The 17,733-nt window shown below is 41.0% G+C and overlaps 1 protein-coding gene across 8 annotated transcripts in view; it reads right to left on the reverse strand.

The window, feature by feature from the left end:
- camsap2a (calmodulin regulated spectrin-associated protein family, member 2a) overlaps nucleotides 1-17,733 on the reverse strand; it is a 47,663-nt gene that overhangs the window by 11,097 nt on the left and 18,833 nt on the right. For 4 of the 8 annotated variants that reach the window (XM_035177032.2, XM_035177029.2, XM_035177031.2 and 1 more), the window contains exons 4-11: nucleotides 16,230-16,313; nucleotides 10,437-10,469; nucleotides 9,179-9,320; nucleotides 7,918-8,057; nucleotides 786-882; nucleotides 582-678; nucleotides 278-309; nucleotides 82-151 (exon numbers count right to left, since the gene is read on the reverse strand). In XM_035177032.2, coding sequence (XP_035032923.1) covers nucleotides 82-151; nucleotides 278-309; nucleotides 582-678; nucleotides 786-882; nucleotides 7,918-8,057; nucleotides 9,179-9,320; nucleotides 10,437-10,469; nucleotides 16,230-16,313 — 695 coding nt within the window. Of the gene's footprint in view, nucleotides 1-81; nucleotides 152-277; nucleotides 310-581; nucleotides 679-785; nucleotides 883-2,643; nucleotides 2,865-7,917; nucleotides 8,058-9,178; nucleotides 9,321-10,436; nucleotides 10,470-16,229; nucleotides 16,314-17,733 lie in introns of those variants that run through there. The other 4 variants (XM_035177036.2, XM_035177035.2, XM_035177030.2 and 1 more) reach the window with 2 other exon arrangements.

Below are 17,733 nucleotides of genomic sequence, written 5' to 3' on the forward strand. Positions count from 1 at the left end.
TTTAGAAACAAATCTAAAAAAGGTTATTTAAGGAGAGACTCTTGGGGATATGACATATTTTGAAACTGTAATATGACCAACCTCTTCTCTTTGGGCCAGGTGCCGAGGTTTCCATCAACAAAAGACATTGAGGTCGACCTCTTCATGTCTCCTGCAGGAAAGAAGAATGCAAGGTAAGACTCAAAGAGCGGCTATGTGCCTACAATAAATCACATTGTAGTATTTAAACTTAATAGTAGGATTTGGGTAAAAGTAAATAAATCGTTCAAAAAATCACCTGAGTTTTTAGGCTGAGGTCGGAGGGGCAAACTAGAGAATGACAGAAAGAAAATGAAAAATGTTACATACATTTTAATATATATGCTTACTATATATAATAAATATGATTATTTGTCTTTTTAGCTTTACTTTGTTCAGAAAAGGATTTTGAAAATCGGACTTAATTTGTCTGAATCAGTCCCACAACCAGCATAAAGAAATTGAACAAAGAGCAGCTCTGTGCTAAAGTGCTTTTAGAAGTTTATACATCACATAATTCATGTTACAAAGTGTCACATTAAAAAAACACAACTTTAACATACCTGACTCTTTCGGGACTGGGGGGTCTTTCAAGGAAGCTTCTCTTGGTTGCCTTGGAAATGGGGATGGCTGGCATATTCTTCAACAAGGATAATGCTTCTGAGGTGATGCAACAGAGATGATCAAATATGAGTATGTGTATGTTTCATGTGCACCAAGGCACGATACTGATGCTGCTGTTGCTAGAATGCAGTACTTCTACTTGCCTGTGCCTTCGCTGTCCAGCAGTCTCGGTTTCACAAAAGATGGCTTGACCACCTCGAACCACGAAAACAGCTCTGCCATGAACACCAGGTAGTTATTCTGGAGGGGAAAAGAATCAAACACATGAAGTTGTGTCCCATTCAATCATTTAGCTCATTCAGACTAATTCTGGAAGTGGGCTAGATCAACTGCTTTGTGCTTATTTCTCCAGCAGGTGTCTCTGTTGACCCCCCCACAGATGCAAGTAATATATAAATATCTTCCAGTCTGCGTATAAATAATTTACCAACCTCGCTCCATTTCAGAGAATCCTCAAGAACTAGATCAACCTACAGTGCAGTAGTTTATGAGGGAATATATATTTATCAGGCTTTTCAGCAAATATAACATTCCTGAATGAGTGAGGCTCATTTGATTGAAATCGTTTTCCTTCCTGACTCATTCCACAGACACACTTTGGTAACTAGATGACATGGTAACATGGCTTTTAACATGCTAGGGATAAGCCAATCATCCACTTAGTAAATAATGTCAGCAGACCTGTGGTACTTGAGAGGAGCGATTAAGGCATTAACCTAATTTATAGATTATTTCTATTTTATAAAATAGAGGTCAGATTTGTTATTGTTCAGCAGGTAAACCAGCAGCCAGCCTGAATTAGACAGGTGGGATCCGCTGGAGGGATTTTAACCATGGCTGTGCCGGGTCCTGTCAAAGAATCAGGTCAAGGTACAGTCGGAAGTCAAGCTGCTACTGAGGACTGTGTACTGCAAAGGTATCCACCTGACACAGTCATTGTATCCATGAGGTTTCTTATGAATATTAGATGATTATTTTCTAAGTAAAGATGTGAACTATGAGACTATAACATTTGTTTTGTAGAGTAATGCTAAAGTTAAAGAGTAACAAAGAAACGCCACATGGTTCATGGTTAAACCTGCATGGCTGGCATTTCCTTTTATTGCTCTTTTTGCAAGTTCTGTAAAAAAAACATTTCAATTCAGCCTCATGTTTAGTTTGAGTTATTTGTTTTTTACTCACATTTTTGCAATCATGTGTGAAATAGCTCCAACTGTTCCTAATTGCTTTGCTTGTGTTAAATAATTATCATCTTGATAAATTGCATACATACAAACACAATATATCTCATCATCAATTAAACATGTTTTCAGAATCAATTCTTCATCAACAATCAGGCCAATCTCATCAGTTTTTTATGGTGAACATCCCGGCACTCACTCACAGATGCACATGCATGTGTCTATGCAAAAACGAGTGCAGTGAAGCAGGGACGACCTTGAGGAAACACGCTCCCTCACCGACCTCAGCGCCTGGTCTCCAGACAAAGACAATGCTGCTTAGCTCTAAAGATTTCTGATTCACCTCATCGGCAACATTTCACTCGACCACACACACACACACTAACACACACACACACACACACACACACACACCCCTTAAGCCCGAAACTGCAGCCCAAACGCTCACCAGGAGGGGCAGAGGCAATTAACACCAGAAACACTCATCTCCCCTGAGTGTTACTGCAGCATTTTTACATTTCCCCCCCTCTTTTGTCTTTACCTCCCACGTGCAGAGCTGCAAAAGTCTGAGAAGGTGCATGTGTCTGTGACAGAATCTCCTTCAGGTGGAGGAAGAAGTAGAGCACATCGAACAAAAGTGATTCAAGTCATGTAGCAAAATATCAAAGTATTGTCTTTACATGCAAACTGAACAGATGCTGTTTAAATTTGTCATCAGTGGGTCAGTTAAAAGTGTCATCGTCCTTTTGAACCCATGTTCCATTTTCTTTTCCTCTGGTTTTAACACAGATTTTCAAACAAACACGGAAGCTGTGGTTACCTTAGTCTGTTCAGCATTTGAAGAACTCCCATGGTTAAGATGGAAAAAAGAAGGAAGAGACACAGAGAGACAACAACCTCCTCTCTTCTGTTCAGTCCAGACTGGTGGCTGTAATCCACCCTCACTTCTCTCTTCCCATCTGTGCATCCGACTACTACTGACACACCAGGTGTGAGGGTGTATCGCTTAATACCCCCCCGTCAGCAGCCACTACGTCCCCACTGACCGGCGTTTCTACCTCGTGGGCTGCAGCGTTGCCAGATCCCAGCGTCAGACTGTGTCACTCTTAGAATGAAAACAGGAATCTGATTGGTGATCACTAGAAGAGCTCACAGGAGGAGGGAGGGAGGGAGGGTGGTGGTTAATTCGCCCTGGGGGAAGGGCATAAACAGCACACACATGTACCATGCAGGCACACACTCACACACACCATTTAAGGTTTTAACGCACTGGCTGTATAAAAACCTCACATGCTTGCCAATACAAAACAGCAGGTCCCATGCCTGCAAACTGTATTATCCCACTCAGCAAGACCCACAGCCACACCCTGAGCGTCCGCGGGGCATTAATGTCAACAATCACTGGGCCAGAAGGTTGATTAAAGGATCTAGGCCCTGCACACAGACTCACTCCAATCTGGAAAACCCACGATTTACTGCCAAGTTAATCAGGCTGCTCTCAGCTGCCCGTCAGTTTTCGCACTAAGAGCAGAAAAGAAAATATAAAAAAATATAAAAGAGGCCAGAGAAGAACTGAGGAGCGTGTCATGATCTATTCTAGAACCTTAAATAACCCATGCTCCTCTTATTTGCTAGTGATCTAGGAACTGAGGTTTATTCTAATTCTAAATGAAAGTCTATCAGCTAATAGGAATTAGCTCATCATATTACTGCTGCACATCCCAGTATAACACATACATCCCTCATTGCTGATATGCTGTAAATACACGATGTATGTGTGTTAACTGCCTTCCTCACAGTCACCTCAGCATGTCCACTGAACGAAATGAGTAATTAGGCAAAAACCCAAAGCCGGTGAATTTCATTCCTCCTCCTCCTCCTCGGATCCACAGATGGCAATTTAGATGGGCTGTGAATTAATTAGACAAAGAGCCAGTGGATGGGAGTGTGTTGACGTGATTCACTGTCCCCGTGTCCATTAGGAAGGAATGGCTTTCAGTAGTATTCGGAGGTTTAGGGGGTTGGGATCTATTGTCTCTTATTGATGCACACTGAGCATAATGGGGACTGAAGCTTCATACTCTAACTTCTCATTTTCTGCACATACTGAATGTCTCTGTCTTCAGATAATACAATAAAGTGTCTGAATCACATCAGCTTCAGTCTGCTCATCGTGTTTAAATTGAACTGAGGTGTCTCCTCTCAGGATTATCTGTCAGGTTTCTTTTCATTTTTGTGGTTTGATGCTCTCCGTGTTGTTGCTGCTCAGCCTTTACTTTGTCATTAGGATTATTATTTTTTTGATTGTTGGTCAGACAGAACAAGGTCCTGGTAAATGATAATAGTTGTTTAATTACAATTCATAGAAAAATCTATTTATCAGTCAATAAATAAAATCTGCAGATTAATCAATCACAATTTCAATGTCATATAGTCCTTAATATAGTTCAGTGTCCTTATGAAACCACATTTGAATTCATAAGATCCAGACTTTTTTGGAAATCTGTGACAAATTGCACACACTCATCATATTAGTCCTATAATGTTCATGTGTGATTTTTTTATTTTATCAAGATTTGAATTATTGAATTATTCTGTGAAATCAATCGAAATCTTGAAAAATGCTCTATTCCACAATTTTAAATGGAACTGGATCCCTCCCTGTATCTGCACGAAAATTTAATCAGTTCTTCCTTGACCTATAATGCATCCTTCCACCAAGTTTTGTGGTAATCCGTCCAGTAGTTTTTGTCTAATCTTGTTTACAATCAAACCAAGCAACAGACAAACGGACAGGGGTGAAAACACAACCTCCTTTTTGGACATAATAATCTCCAATTGGATCTGATGGGAGAACAGGCACATAGATGCTTTCAGCCAACTGTGATATTTGTCATTGTGTGTTTGTCTGCGTTTGTTTGTGCGCACATGTTTCAGTGACGGACAAGTCTAAACACATCTAGTTTCTCTCCTCTCCCACCTCAGCCTCCTCTCTAAACTCTGTTATCACTTATCCTCGTCTCCTCTCTCCCGTTTCCCATTTCTCTTGCTTCAGCACCTCCCTTCCCCCCCCTCCCATCTGACGTCTCAGCTCCATCTCTATAATAAGGTCTTCATTAGTATGAAGGGCCACGACGCGCAGTCTACCTGGAAACTGGGTCAAGGTTGCTGACTCTGACTGGTTCTGTGTGATGCAGTAACGCTGCTGTGCTGTTTATCCCCTGTGAAGTCAGAGTCAGCAAAAATACTGATACAGGCTGGTTCACATGACTCACATTTCTACCATGTTGTGTGTTAAGTTGGTGTATGTGAGCTCTGTTTCGATTCTGTTTAGCAATCTGAGAAGAAACATTTTTTATATACAGCATGTTACTATAACATTAGTACAAATCTTAATATGGCTGGGGCTGTTACTGAGCACCTGCTATTTTACTTTCAGTAGTTTCATATTGTTTGTAAGAGAATTTAAAGATTGTTGAGTGAAGTGTTCTACTTTTTCCTCTGTTATTGCCTCCATTGCCCTTTGTTTGTTTGTCTGTCTGCGAGCAGGATTACTCAAAAAACTACTGGATTGATTTTCATGAGATTGTGGCGGGATGGTGCATGTGACAGGGGAGAGGCAATGAAATTATGAAGCGAATCCAGGAATTGTTTTTCACCCTCTTCTTCAGATGAAAACATGAAATGTGATTTGCATTGGCAAATATAAATGACTGATGAATGCTGCTGTTTGGTTAGTGAGCTGTATTTTATCTGCTGAGATCAACAGTCCTGCAGCAGAGGACGAGCTGAGGTGACAGTCAGACAAAGTCAAACTCATCCAGACGCATCAACTGTTTTTAACATCGTATGCAGCTCTCAGGCAAAAAACCCTTTCAGACAGACACAGACACACAAGAACGGGCAAAAATACACAGACACCAAACCACCAGACAAAAGCTACCATATCCAGACTGTGGTAGCCATAATGATTTTTATGGAACAGAATAGTGGCAGTGGCTGATTTGGGGGGTGTTGTTGGAACTATTGACTCCAGTGGCAATTCAAGCTACTTTATGAAAAGGTCAAATTCCCTGAAGCAACATAACTAAATGCTGTATATGTGCCCACAGCAACTGACTAAGGATACAAATGTATAAAATATACAAAAATGACAAAGAAACATTTCTGAGCCATCAAGGGTGAAACACTCGTTTTGATGTGTGCATGCATTTCTCAAAATTAAGAGCCATTTTTCCCCTTTAGTGAAAGTACTGAAAGTGAGGCGTGTCTTATAAAGAAAGAAGAATAAGGGAAGGAGAAGGAAAACTACACAGAGGAGTAGAGCTGGAAACCGTCCTTTTTTTGAGTCAGACAGCAATTCAGCACTTTGTCATCTCTGCCAGTCGAAAACAATAAAGTTTTCTGACTTAATAGCTGATGTCAAGTTTTTATTGTGGTGAGAAAGAAAGAGAAAAGTAGGACAGGGCGTGACTTTACTGTGAAAAACAGTGTCCTTGCTCTTTCTCTGCAACATGCACTCCAGCAGCATCACACATTTATATACCATGAAACTGCAAATCAATAATCCCATTTCACACATACACGCACAGTGGTGGCATGTACGTCACAAGAGAAGTGTGGGAATGAACACAAGATAAAGTGAGAGAGATGGAGTGAGTCAGTGAGAAGCACGGTGACTGATAAAGACAGATCGGGGACAGAGAGACAGAGAGACAGAGGATAGGACAAAATGTGACTCACAGAAACCCAGAAACAAAAATGAAACCGGGTAAAGAAAGACGGGCGAGTTTGAAAAAAAAATGAGAAGGACATTAGGAAAGAAAGACAAGGAAGGAAATAATGGACCAGGAATGAAAGGTAAAGAAAAGACAGTGAGAAAAGACATGTTAGGAGAGCAGGCTGAGTGCTGCTCTCCAAGCTTGTGGTCGCTGGAGACAGAATAGTTGGGAGTGATGGTTTTTCCACAGCATGAGTCACCACACTGACCAACAGAGCTGCTCCATTCTCCTGTTTCATTTAGCCTCTCTAACTGGATACTGTGCCATCTGCTTCTCTAATTTGTTAAGTCAAAACTCCGTGAATGAATTTACACAAATGGGATTTGTGTCGTCTTATGGAAACGACCATTAACTTCACATTTGGACGTTTGGATTTGTGTGTAATTCTGTAAATGTGCCAACTAAGACCTGCACTCGATCTTTTTTCCACTACCTACCATTGGCATATAGCTCCTTTCTGTTGACACAGATACATACATACAGGCTACATTTTAAAATGGACAGTTTCAGTGTCTTAGTAGTTCAGCTGTGTAAATCCTGACAGATATTTCCCTGAGACTGTAACGACTCTTACAAACTGACTTTCAAAGTAATTTCAGAGAGAATGTCTCGATGCCGACCAGACAGGATTAGTTTCATAAAACATGTGTCAGGTCCGAGCTTTTCCACGATGTCGTGTGACACACTTTTTCTCTGCACATTTTGAGATTTAGAAAGAACAGAAAGTGGCTCAAAGCTAAAATTACGAAACCAGCTAGTGCCTCAAAATACAAACTCTTACACAGGGAAAGTAATTTAATAACAAGAATATCCCTCAGTAGAGTGCATTCCTCAGCCAAGGCCCAGTTCCATTAAATTCAATCAAGCGGCACCAAATTTCACACACTCATAGATATCACGATTTTAAATCAACATTCATGAATTATTCTTAAAATAATTCATGAAAAATAATTTACTGGATCCGCCCTTGATCCGGATCAACACTAAAACTGAACTGGTTCTTCTCTGACCTATCACACACCCTTCCACCACCAAGTTCCATGGAAATCCATTAAGTCAACAAAAAACTAACGAAGAAACGGACTGGTGAAATCATACCGTCCTTCGTGGAGGTAATTGATACAATTTACAAAGGATTTCAACATATTCTAAAATATAAATTATTAAACATCTCTAAACTGATGGTACCGATCTGTAAAAAAAAAAAAAGCTTTTTTTTTCACTCACCAATTAAACTGAAAAGGTTTAAGACAGGATGGAGGATATTTTAATTATGGAATTCAAACTTTCTGTACAGTAGAGTTGATGGGTACCTTGATGGTGGAGGAGGCGTAGAGCATGTCCTCCAGGCTGAAGTGGCAGCAGCTGTTCAGGTTGTCTTTGCAGAAGTCCTGAATGAGCTGCAGGTTGTAGAGCCGATCGGCCAGAGTCATGTTCTCCTTCAGACACACATCTGGGGGGGCAGAGGGAGCCATCGTGAGTCAGGGTCAGGGTGGTCAAAGTAAAAGCTCTAAGTAAAGGGGTTCTGGTTGTAAAGTGCTGCTGGTGGTGATGCTATGATCAGAGATGTGTGAACAAACAGTGTTGGGGATATTTCAGTAAAGAGCTGCTGAGGTGTGTCAGTGTAATGGTTTGTAGTTTACTGACCAATCACGACTGAGTCACATCAACCAGTGGGTGGAGCCGTGAGTTAATGCATTTAAAGATGTTGACTGATTGATCTTTTGTTCTCCTTTTGTTTTCAGTTCAGATGAGTGATTGTGTGAGTTCAGCTCATTGTCATTATAACTTTATCAGCAGGGTGATGTGATTGTGTGAAGACTGATCTTTGCTCTAATAACTGAAGCTTGGAGGTGGACAAAGTGACACAAATCTGTATCAATCTCTGTAACTCTAACTGTATTCCCTGGAATAATATTTAAGTATTTAACACCGGAAATTAATGAGAAAACAGGTAATATATCTAAAGACACTGGATTCAGAAACATGTCATTACTTTCCATTCAAGTTTCAATGAACAGCAAAAAAAGGAGAAGAAAAAAAGTTTGGAAGGTGGAAAAATTCAACAACTATAGATTTAGTTTTAATTTTGTTTTTCAAAAGACCTTGTCCTCTTTTGCATTTTGTTGCAGTACCTGCAGATGGCCAGCAAAACACCACACTCAACTCTAAAACCACTCAAAATCTCGGGCTGTATGTGAGAATGCAAATGTACAAGTCAGTTGCTCTGCACATTTCCTGCCAGGCCCCAAGTAAAATGTCCGAGTGAGCCCCTGTGAGAATACAGCCGGAAAATGTTGACAGTGAGGAATCTGAAGATGTCAACTTGAAAAGACAATGAGCTTCTAGAGCTTTTGACGTTAAGGGCCGACAGCAGTGTCGATGTGCTAATAACACAAACGCGTAATTGCCACAGTGGAGTTTATGCGTCATGTCCTGCCTCCTGCTGCTCTACCCAGACGCCCCCCTCCTGCCGTGTTGTGAATATGTAAACGGCAAAGTTCATGTCTGAACACGGTTTAACAGAAAGCTTCCCTCAGACCCACCCACCTATCTACCACCCCGACTCCTCACCTTCCAGCGGAAGCAGCTGAGGGCAGTAGAAGTGCAGCAGAGCACCCAGGGCCGAGCCGTCTGTGCTGTCCTTCAGCAGGTTGTCCACAGGGGGGATCCAGGGGCCTGACAGGGTCGAGGCCTGCTCCTTCCTGTACCGGGCCTGGGTAACATAAAACACCAACGTTACCCTGCCTACATCGACATCACATCTACATCTACTGTACATCTACATATACTGCAACTATAGGGGAAGAAGATGTCATGTACAGTGTAATGGTGCGACCGTGACTACAGCTGTAACTATAATGTCTCTTCAAAGCAGCAGCGACACTTTAAAACGCAATGAGGCGTCTCTGGATGTATTCATGTATGAAGGTAATTGAATGCCTCTGGATCCTGACAGCGTGTGCACCACGATGTTTCAACTGTTAACAGCAGACATAGTGAGCCCGCTGAGAGGAAACAAACAGCCACTGCTGCAGCGAGTGCGGCGGCACCATTGATTTTTCCAGATGGTGTGCGATCTAATGTTTGGATAAAGATCTAAATAAATAGCCTCTCGACATGCAGAGTAGTTTAAATACAACTTATAGAAACCAAACCGCTTGTGTCAAGTGTGTCAGGTTTATATGTGCAGTAACAGCGGGTGCACAGATATAAGGACATCTACACATTCGTACAGTGCAAAGAGACAAGAGGCTCTGCAGTGAGTGCTGCTGCAGAGTCTCTCTCTCTCTGATATTGTTTCATGCAAAATGCCCCCAAACGTCCCATCTGTTAAAATAAAATTCTAATAAAATTAAGCTTTTTTCATTTTTTGGTGAATCTCTTTGGACCTCTTCAGTGATTCCCTGAGGGTTTCTTGTTCCACTGACAATAGCCTTGTTAGCATAAAAGGAAGTAGTGTTTGGGAAGCGTTCAAATACACATACTCCTTTTTAAAACCTTGGATTTCAATAAATGTAACCTTATATTAAACAGCAATTCATAGAGATTCTAAAGGGAAAACTAATGACTTGCACTCTACTGCTTCCTCTTGTCAAATAACTACATTTAAAGACATTTTAGAATGCATCTTCTTATTTTTGCTGCATTTAACACAATGGATCACTTCCTCTTGAAAACCCGGGGTGATTAAGAGAAGCAGTATTTAAGTAACAGTGAGTCACAGGCTGATGCACACTCGTGATGAAACGATGGCAAACAAGACAAATGGAGGCAGGGAGGCGGGAGAGACGGTCACTATGGAGACGCAGATGAAAGAGCGTAGACTTACAGGCACAAGCTTCATGTACCACTTGGTTGGAGACTGCAGCAGCGAAGCAACAGACAAAACAACAACAACAACAGAGAAATACCTGTTAGTGAGATTAGTTAGTAATGCGATTAGCAATACAAGGAGAGACATGACAGGTGTGAGAAAGCAAAGAGGAGTGTGAAATTGTGTTTTATGTAATGTGGTGAGTTTTCAGTATAAATCGGAGGCTTCAATGCAGAAAATAGAATAGAACAGAATAGAACAGAATACCTGTATTGTAATAGTTTTTCCCGTGGATGTCTCTTAAATCTCATCAGTGTGAAAAGTAATACGGAAGAATCATTTCAAACCACATATAAAACAAATAGACTGAACCATTAGACGTCAGGTGACCTGTATTTGAAGCTTGAAAGTAAATTACACTGGTGCAGCATTTGTACTCGACACTTCAGTTGTAGTACGTCACATTTGACAATTGCTGTCAGTTGTCAGTTCACAATTTTGTCTGGTATGAATTACAAAATATTGTCAGCAGGATTTTGCAAAAACTACTGAACTACTTCCACGAATCTTTGTGGAGGGACGGGACCTGACCCCAAACTATAAACTGAGGACGTGTTGAGACAGTGAATTGTGTTGAGAGGTTAAAAGTAGAAATAGCCGAGAAGAATTAATCGGCAATTAATGGCACCAACAAAATCCCAAAATGTATTTCATTGTCGCTAAAGACAGAAAAGCCAATGACCTACAGTAGTTACAGGAAAACCAAATAAAAACCCCACAGTGTTAATATAAAACCAAACTGTCAGCTCTCCACTGACTGTGTAAGCTGATTCCAGAAGAGGAGAGGCTTTCCTCAGTAACGGCTCGTTCTCACACAACCTGGAAGCATCAAAGAACTAAATGTAAGTGTCACTCAGTGGCGGGTGAGTCCTCAGCTTCAAAGAGAAGCTGTGACTGGTGAGAAAATACAGCAGCTTTGTACCGACACCCTCCAAAATAAAGGTAACGAGAGGCTGAGAAGATCAATCGTCGCTTGCTTGGATTCTCCCGTCGCAACTGTGTGAATGGTAATTTGAGCCTGATGCCGTCAGTGGAACGTACTGGAGTTAATCCAATCTACAACATATTAGTTAATCAATTTTATCTATTTGCCAGTGAATGGAGCGTCTCTGAAACTGATACCACAGCTTGAATGTGACTAAAGTGACACGTAGCAGGCTTCTCATCGAATAAACAGAGAACTGACAGATCAGATTATAGTTTGCAGGAGAAATGATTGAAGAGCATATTCTGTATATTTAAATTATTCTCACTATATTATGTGGACAGTGATAGTGAGACATATTTGAGTCACTTACATTGTCATAATTTAAGAAAAAGGCAGATTCCTGGACTTCCTGACTTGAAAACCCTATTCTCTGTAGCACACTGACATTCACACAGTATCTTTAAAGGCAGAGAGTGGGACAGACCGACTCTGCCCTCACTTCAACTCTCCACACCACGGCAACACGTGGCCTCACAAAGTCAATGCTGAGTCACAGGACAAGTCGAACATCCCGTTGGCGGGAGGGGAGAATGGCACGAGATTCTGCCATTTGCCAATGAAATGTCACAGTATGTCGGCATCATATTTTTATGATGTATCCAATCAGAGCAGACTTGGGCTTTATTAGGAGGTGGGGGGCCTTAAAGAGACAGCAGCCAAAACCAGAGGCTGAGGAGAGGAGCAGCAGCAACGGCCAGTATGAGGAGAGGGATGCATTTTCTGAACATTAGAGCATGAAAACCTTTTCAAGTATTAACCCAAATTTAAATCATGAACCTGAATATGGGCAAAATATGTCTCTTTTAAAAGACAACTGAGATTGAAGACTCCAGTATATGTCTATTGACGACAACATCGTAATTTTAGTTCATGCCTGTTTCTGGTAATGGATGATTTCTAACATTTCTGTGACTTACCCTAAAAGACAATAACAATAAGTGACCAGGGGGGGGGGGGAATTTGGGGTTTTGATAAATGACCTGTTACCACCTATTTTCAATGTAGTTTTTCTGAACACACAACTCCAAACCTCACTCTCTGACTGACTGCATCTGAAGTAATGATTTAACTGAGGGATACGAAGGGTCAGACAGAGTTTAAAATCTGATAAAATCACCAATCAAACCCCTGGGGAGAGGTAGGGTCCTAATCCATCATCTCCTTACACACACACACACACACACACACCACACACTCACACACAGAAAGTAATAGTACTTCTATATTTACACACACACCACACCCAAACCCACTTCAATCATCTTGTGACTTTGCCTCTTCCCGTCAAAGTTCATCCTCTGAAGCCAGACATGTCCAGTTGAGCTGCAGCTCAGCATTTGCAACTTAACAGGATTAGTCCTTCCCTTCTCTGTCCTGACGCTGCCTCTGCAGGGCACCCCCCCACCACCACAACCCAGTACCCTCCACCCAGCCCCACCTAATAAAAACACAGTTGCCCTAGTAAAAGCTCCACAGTGTTGTCCTCAGAGGATACATGTCTCTCTCTTACGTCTAACCGAGGAAGAAGCTGCCTGTGTGACTCACACTGCAGTCGTTCTGCAAAGACAGAAGAGGGGGGGGGGCTGGTTTGGGGGAGATGGGGGAGTCAGAGGGAAGGTAGATGGAGCTGCTTATCAGCAAAACCCTATTTTGTGCATATGAGTGCAGTTTGAGTAGCATACTTTGTTCTGGCAGGGTTTTTTCCACTAAGAAAAAATGTTCTCCTCTACAAATTCTGAAAACTTAATCACCTTGTTCTGATTGGAAGTGAGACTCCCCTTTCCTTCACCGGGCCAAATGACTGATGTTATTGTGAGAGTGTTTTGAAGCAGGCAGAGGAAAATCTTAATAAAACATTTCCTCATATTCACAAACTTTTCTTTAAACATTTTGTCAACAGAAAAAATACAATAATTAGGTCTGATTGCAGAGGCAGAGAACGGCTGTCGGTCATAAGCATAATAAGGTGGTTTCATGACACTCTGGTACAAATGATGTCCATAATTTACATTTTGTAACTGATATACATGTTTAATGGACATTAAGAGACTTGGCACTTGCACCATAACGAACAGTAAAATTATAAAAACTCAGACATCTAAAAGGAGATGGATAAATGATGAAGCAGCATTATTAAATTAAAACGGCCAGAACACTGTCTGTGTTTCTCCTGCCAACGAGTGGTTATTACGCAACGTCTCCTGCTGGAGGCAGCGGGGTTGTGAAGTTCAGACAAAAATGAAAATTCAAAACCTGTCCTGACTACAAAGCATGCAGAGTGGTTTTAACATGGTCCAACTAATATCAGTACTTTAACTGGTTATGGCTTTTTTTTGCTGATGGAAAAACTTTTCATCACTTTGTTGAGACACAGAATGTTATAACTTTATTTTAGCAACTCCAGGTGGAATACTGTTCTGATAGAAGTATACTTTAATTAATCCAAGAGGTATAAATGCACAAAACAAACAAACTAAAAACTAAACTAAAAAACTAAAAAGGTAAAGTACACATTAAATACATTTTTCCAAAAAAAGGATTGCTATCATTTTAGGTAGTTTTTATCTCACTGATGTTTGTTCTCGTGCTAGTTTTTCAGATAAGTTTGGATTAATTAGTTTGTTTATGCTATAAAAAAAGGTTGAGAACACGTAAACACAGAAAAACCTTGATACTGCAGCAACAACACGTTCTCCACTGCGTGAACTCTGGCTCCAAATGATGTCACAAGCTTAAAATGGCCTGAATAGTTTGGCTAGGTTTTGATACCGTGGGAGGAAGTGGAGGAATGTCAGTTGAAACTTTGGAAAGATTTCTTGTCTATTAAGCATTAAAAAAATTCTAGTGACAATATGATGTCACTTATTTTTTGACTCAGCTTCGGCAGTGTGTGCATCTTCCTGTGTGTTTGTGAGGGACAGCTGAAGCATGCAGTGCTGCGTCTGCACACTGACTGGTCACATCAGCATCAAACACCACACCCCTGGGACTGAGATGGAAAACACACACACGCACGCACGCACGCACACGCACACACAAACTGCAGTGCTCCATTTCAGCTCCCTGCGTGATTGAACACGTGGGACAGGGTTGCAATGTTTTCCCCGAGGTTAACTTTCTAGCCGAGTGTCATAGTGTGCAGCCTGACCTGTGACAGAGGAAGCCGGGGAAAGGAGGTGTGACCCAAAACATGCGTGGGGGCGATGAAGAGAGTGCGGAGGAGTCGAGTGCAGATCAAAAGAAAAGGCAACTTCACTTGGTAGAAAATAGAAACTAATGAGGCAAACACAAGAGGGAGACGGGCGTACTGCTGCTCATCCTCATGGTTATCTAACCAACACGTGCCGCTCATGACTTTCACGGGTCAGTGAAACTTGTTCAAACCCTCTGCATCATTCGAAAAAAACCACAGAGAGGTCACTGCTTTCCAATCCAATGAAAGCAAATGAAGCTGAACTGGTAGCTCACAATGAAGGCATAGAGATGGAGCTGCTTTTAGACATTCAACACACTCAGGACATTTTACAAGGGCATCAAATGTCTGAGTCAGTCACTGCCAGCCCCCAATGAAATGTCAGAGTGAGCTCATTTGAGAATTCAGCAGGTTAATGTCCAGATGACTCACAGGGATCGAGTGGGCTTGTCTATGACGTGACTAATGGATGACAGATGTGAAACTGGAAGAATACAAATATCTGAGAATCTGATGAGAGACTTGTTTGACTAACAGGCTGCTTTATAAGAGCCTGTGTAAATGTATGTTTCTAATTATTCTTGTGTCAGAATAATTTATTATCGATTGAATAATGAAAAAATATATATTATTATTGTGATTTGCTGTCAATACTTAAAAGAAGCAGTGGTAGGGTTCCCCTATACAAAGCTAAGACACAGGGAAATTACTTGATCTTGTATCACCACTGAAACATCCAATCATAGTGAATACCAGCACTTTAGAGCCGTAATGTATGAATGATACACATTAACTTAAAATGCCGTCCTGTGGGATTTAAAACTGCTTTATGTGCAGTGAATGAACAAATACATTATTCAGTGGATCAGTGAATGATTTATTGTGAAGGCAGTTTCTACTGAACACAGATTACCCCTGTTACTCGAATACACAACACATAATGTGTATCTAATTGCATAATGCAAACATAAACACAAACAGACACGCAGGCCACCCCAGCCTGTCTTATGGCATTAGAAATGACTGCTTATAGAAGAAATATGGGCTGTGGGCAGGACCCAGAACATGGGTGATCCCGCACTAAATGACTGCTGGGCTGATTAGACTAGAACGCACTGATCTGCTGGTGAAGCAACAAATACAGCGAGTGAAGCATCTGCAGTCATCAGGGTGAATAAACTTGTTCTGATATTAGAGATGTAGCCTGGATTTCTCCCTCGCTTCCTTTCATAAATACGGATTGAGCTTCCTCTAAAGCTCAGAGTGAGTGTGAGTGAGAATTTCTTCGATGGCAGCTGAAGTTTAACAGCTTTGAGTGTCGTCGAGGAAACTGGTCTCGGATATCAAAGTGACGCAGAAGCCTGGGACAAATACTGTCAGTCAGAAGACGACTGCTGCTGTAAATCCATTAAGTGTAGCCAGGGATTTCAGTTAGCTCGGTTGAAACTGTCCATCTAAAGTGTCTGTATGTTCATGAGAAGAATTAAAGCTGTGTGAGAAAAGGAAAGGAGAGAAGAGGAGAGGAAAGGAAAGGAAAGATGAGGAAAGGAAAGGAAAGGAAACCCACCCGAGGACTCCCAGCAGGCTCTTCACTCTGCGTCTCCTTCTTCCTCTGCTCCTGAGCCACGGTGTCTTTCAGATATTCATTCACCTGGGAGAGGGAGTACAAACAAGATTAAACTTCACTGAACCAGCGGCAGCATCAATAAGGAAAATCCAATAAAGGGAGCAAACCAAAACTGTTCCTTCATCTTCAATTCATATTGATCTTATTCATAAGAGGAATCAAGAGTAATCACATTCAAATTTAATTAATTTTGTTATTAAAATCGAGCCTCTATAGTTAATTCAGTTAGAGTAAATATTAAAAGTTTAGCATCCATAGTAGTAACATTTAAAAAGTAGCATACAGTCAATATTGAAGGATTTAATTGTATTTTATTTGATTATAGAATAAACAGTTATGACAATAGTGTGACCATTTGTTTTTCATCATTTCACTTTAACACTATTATTTAAGGATAGAACAATAGAGGTCTGTGTTTAAAGACATACATCATGGGAGTCTTTTAAATTAAATTTGCCATTTAAATTCAACCAGAGTCAAATTGAACTGAATCTAATTTAATCTCATTCAATCGTGCTCTTTGGACAACTTGTCTCTGAAGCTAAAGAAGAAATCTGGATCAAGTTAAAGCAGAAATCAGTTTTTTTAAGCTTGTGGATTTTGGACCTTTTAGAACGCACAGGGACTCCAACAGAGAACCATATGTCCGACCAGTGGGACTCCACGACCACACCTCCTGTTAGATATAGTGTGTGTGTGAGTGTGTGTGTGAAGCTCAGAGCTGGCAGCAGCCCAGAGTTCCTACCAGAAGAATGTAAACAGACCTTGTAGCTCTGTTTGAAGGCGTCAGAACCATCTGTACATGTAGGCCATGAGGACGGCCACTTCCTTATCATTCAGACACTCTGATTCACACAGAGCAAGGTGTAAAAGGTCTTGCATGTGATATTTGCTGTCGAAATTGTTTAAAAAGTGTGCGTTTGTTTCCTTGTAGCTCCTAAAAAGATTTACAGAGTAATAATAAATAACTTCATAAAATCTACATCCATAGTAATGTCGTTCCCAACCAAGCAGCAGATATGGGCATTATTAGAGGCAGCCATGTTTTTTACAGTCGTCCAAACTGGACAAACTAACACCTTTCGAGTTTTTAGAACAACTGAAGGCTACCACAGGCAACAGGAAACTTCACCACTAGGTGTCACTAAATCCTACACACCGAACCTTTAACTGTAGCTACTCTGAAACAAGGGACTTCATCTGTTATGGTTGACACTCATACATACTAATTCGCTTATTGGTTGAAATATACATAGTTGATGAATAGTTATGTAAGGACAGAAAATGTTGCTTAACCGCACCTTCACCCAATATTATCAGTACAAGTCTTTAAAAGTCAAAGTGTCATAGGTGAGGGCCAGGAGCCACAAGGACCAGGAAATGTTAACGGACGCCATCATGAAAAGAAAAAGTTCAAAGGTTTCCCGTAACTCTGTTGTATTCT

The sequence above is a fragment of the Hippoglossus stenolepis genome, chromosome 14 (genome assembly GCF_022539355.2).
Source record: "Hippoglossus stenolepis isolate QCI-W04-F060 chromosome 14, HSTE1.2, whole genome shotgun sequence".
Taxonomy (NCBI): Eukaryota; Metazoa; Chordata; class Actinopteri; order Pleuronectiformes; family Pleuronectidae; genus Hippoglossus; species Hippoglossus stenolepis.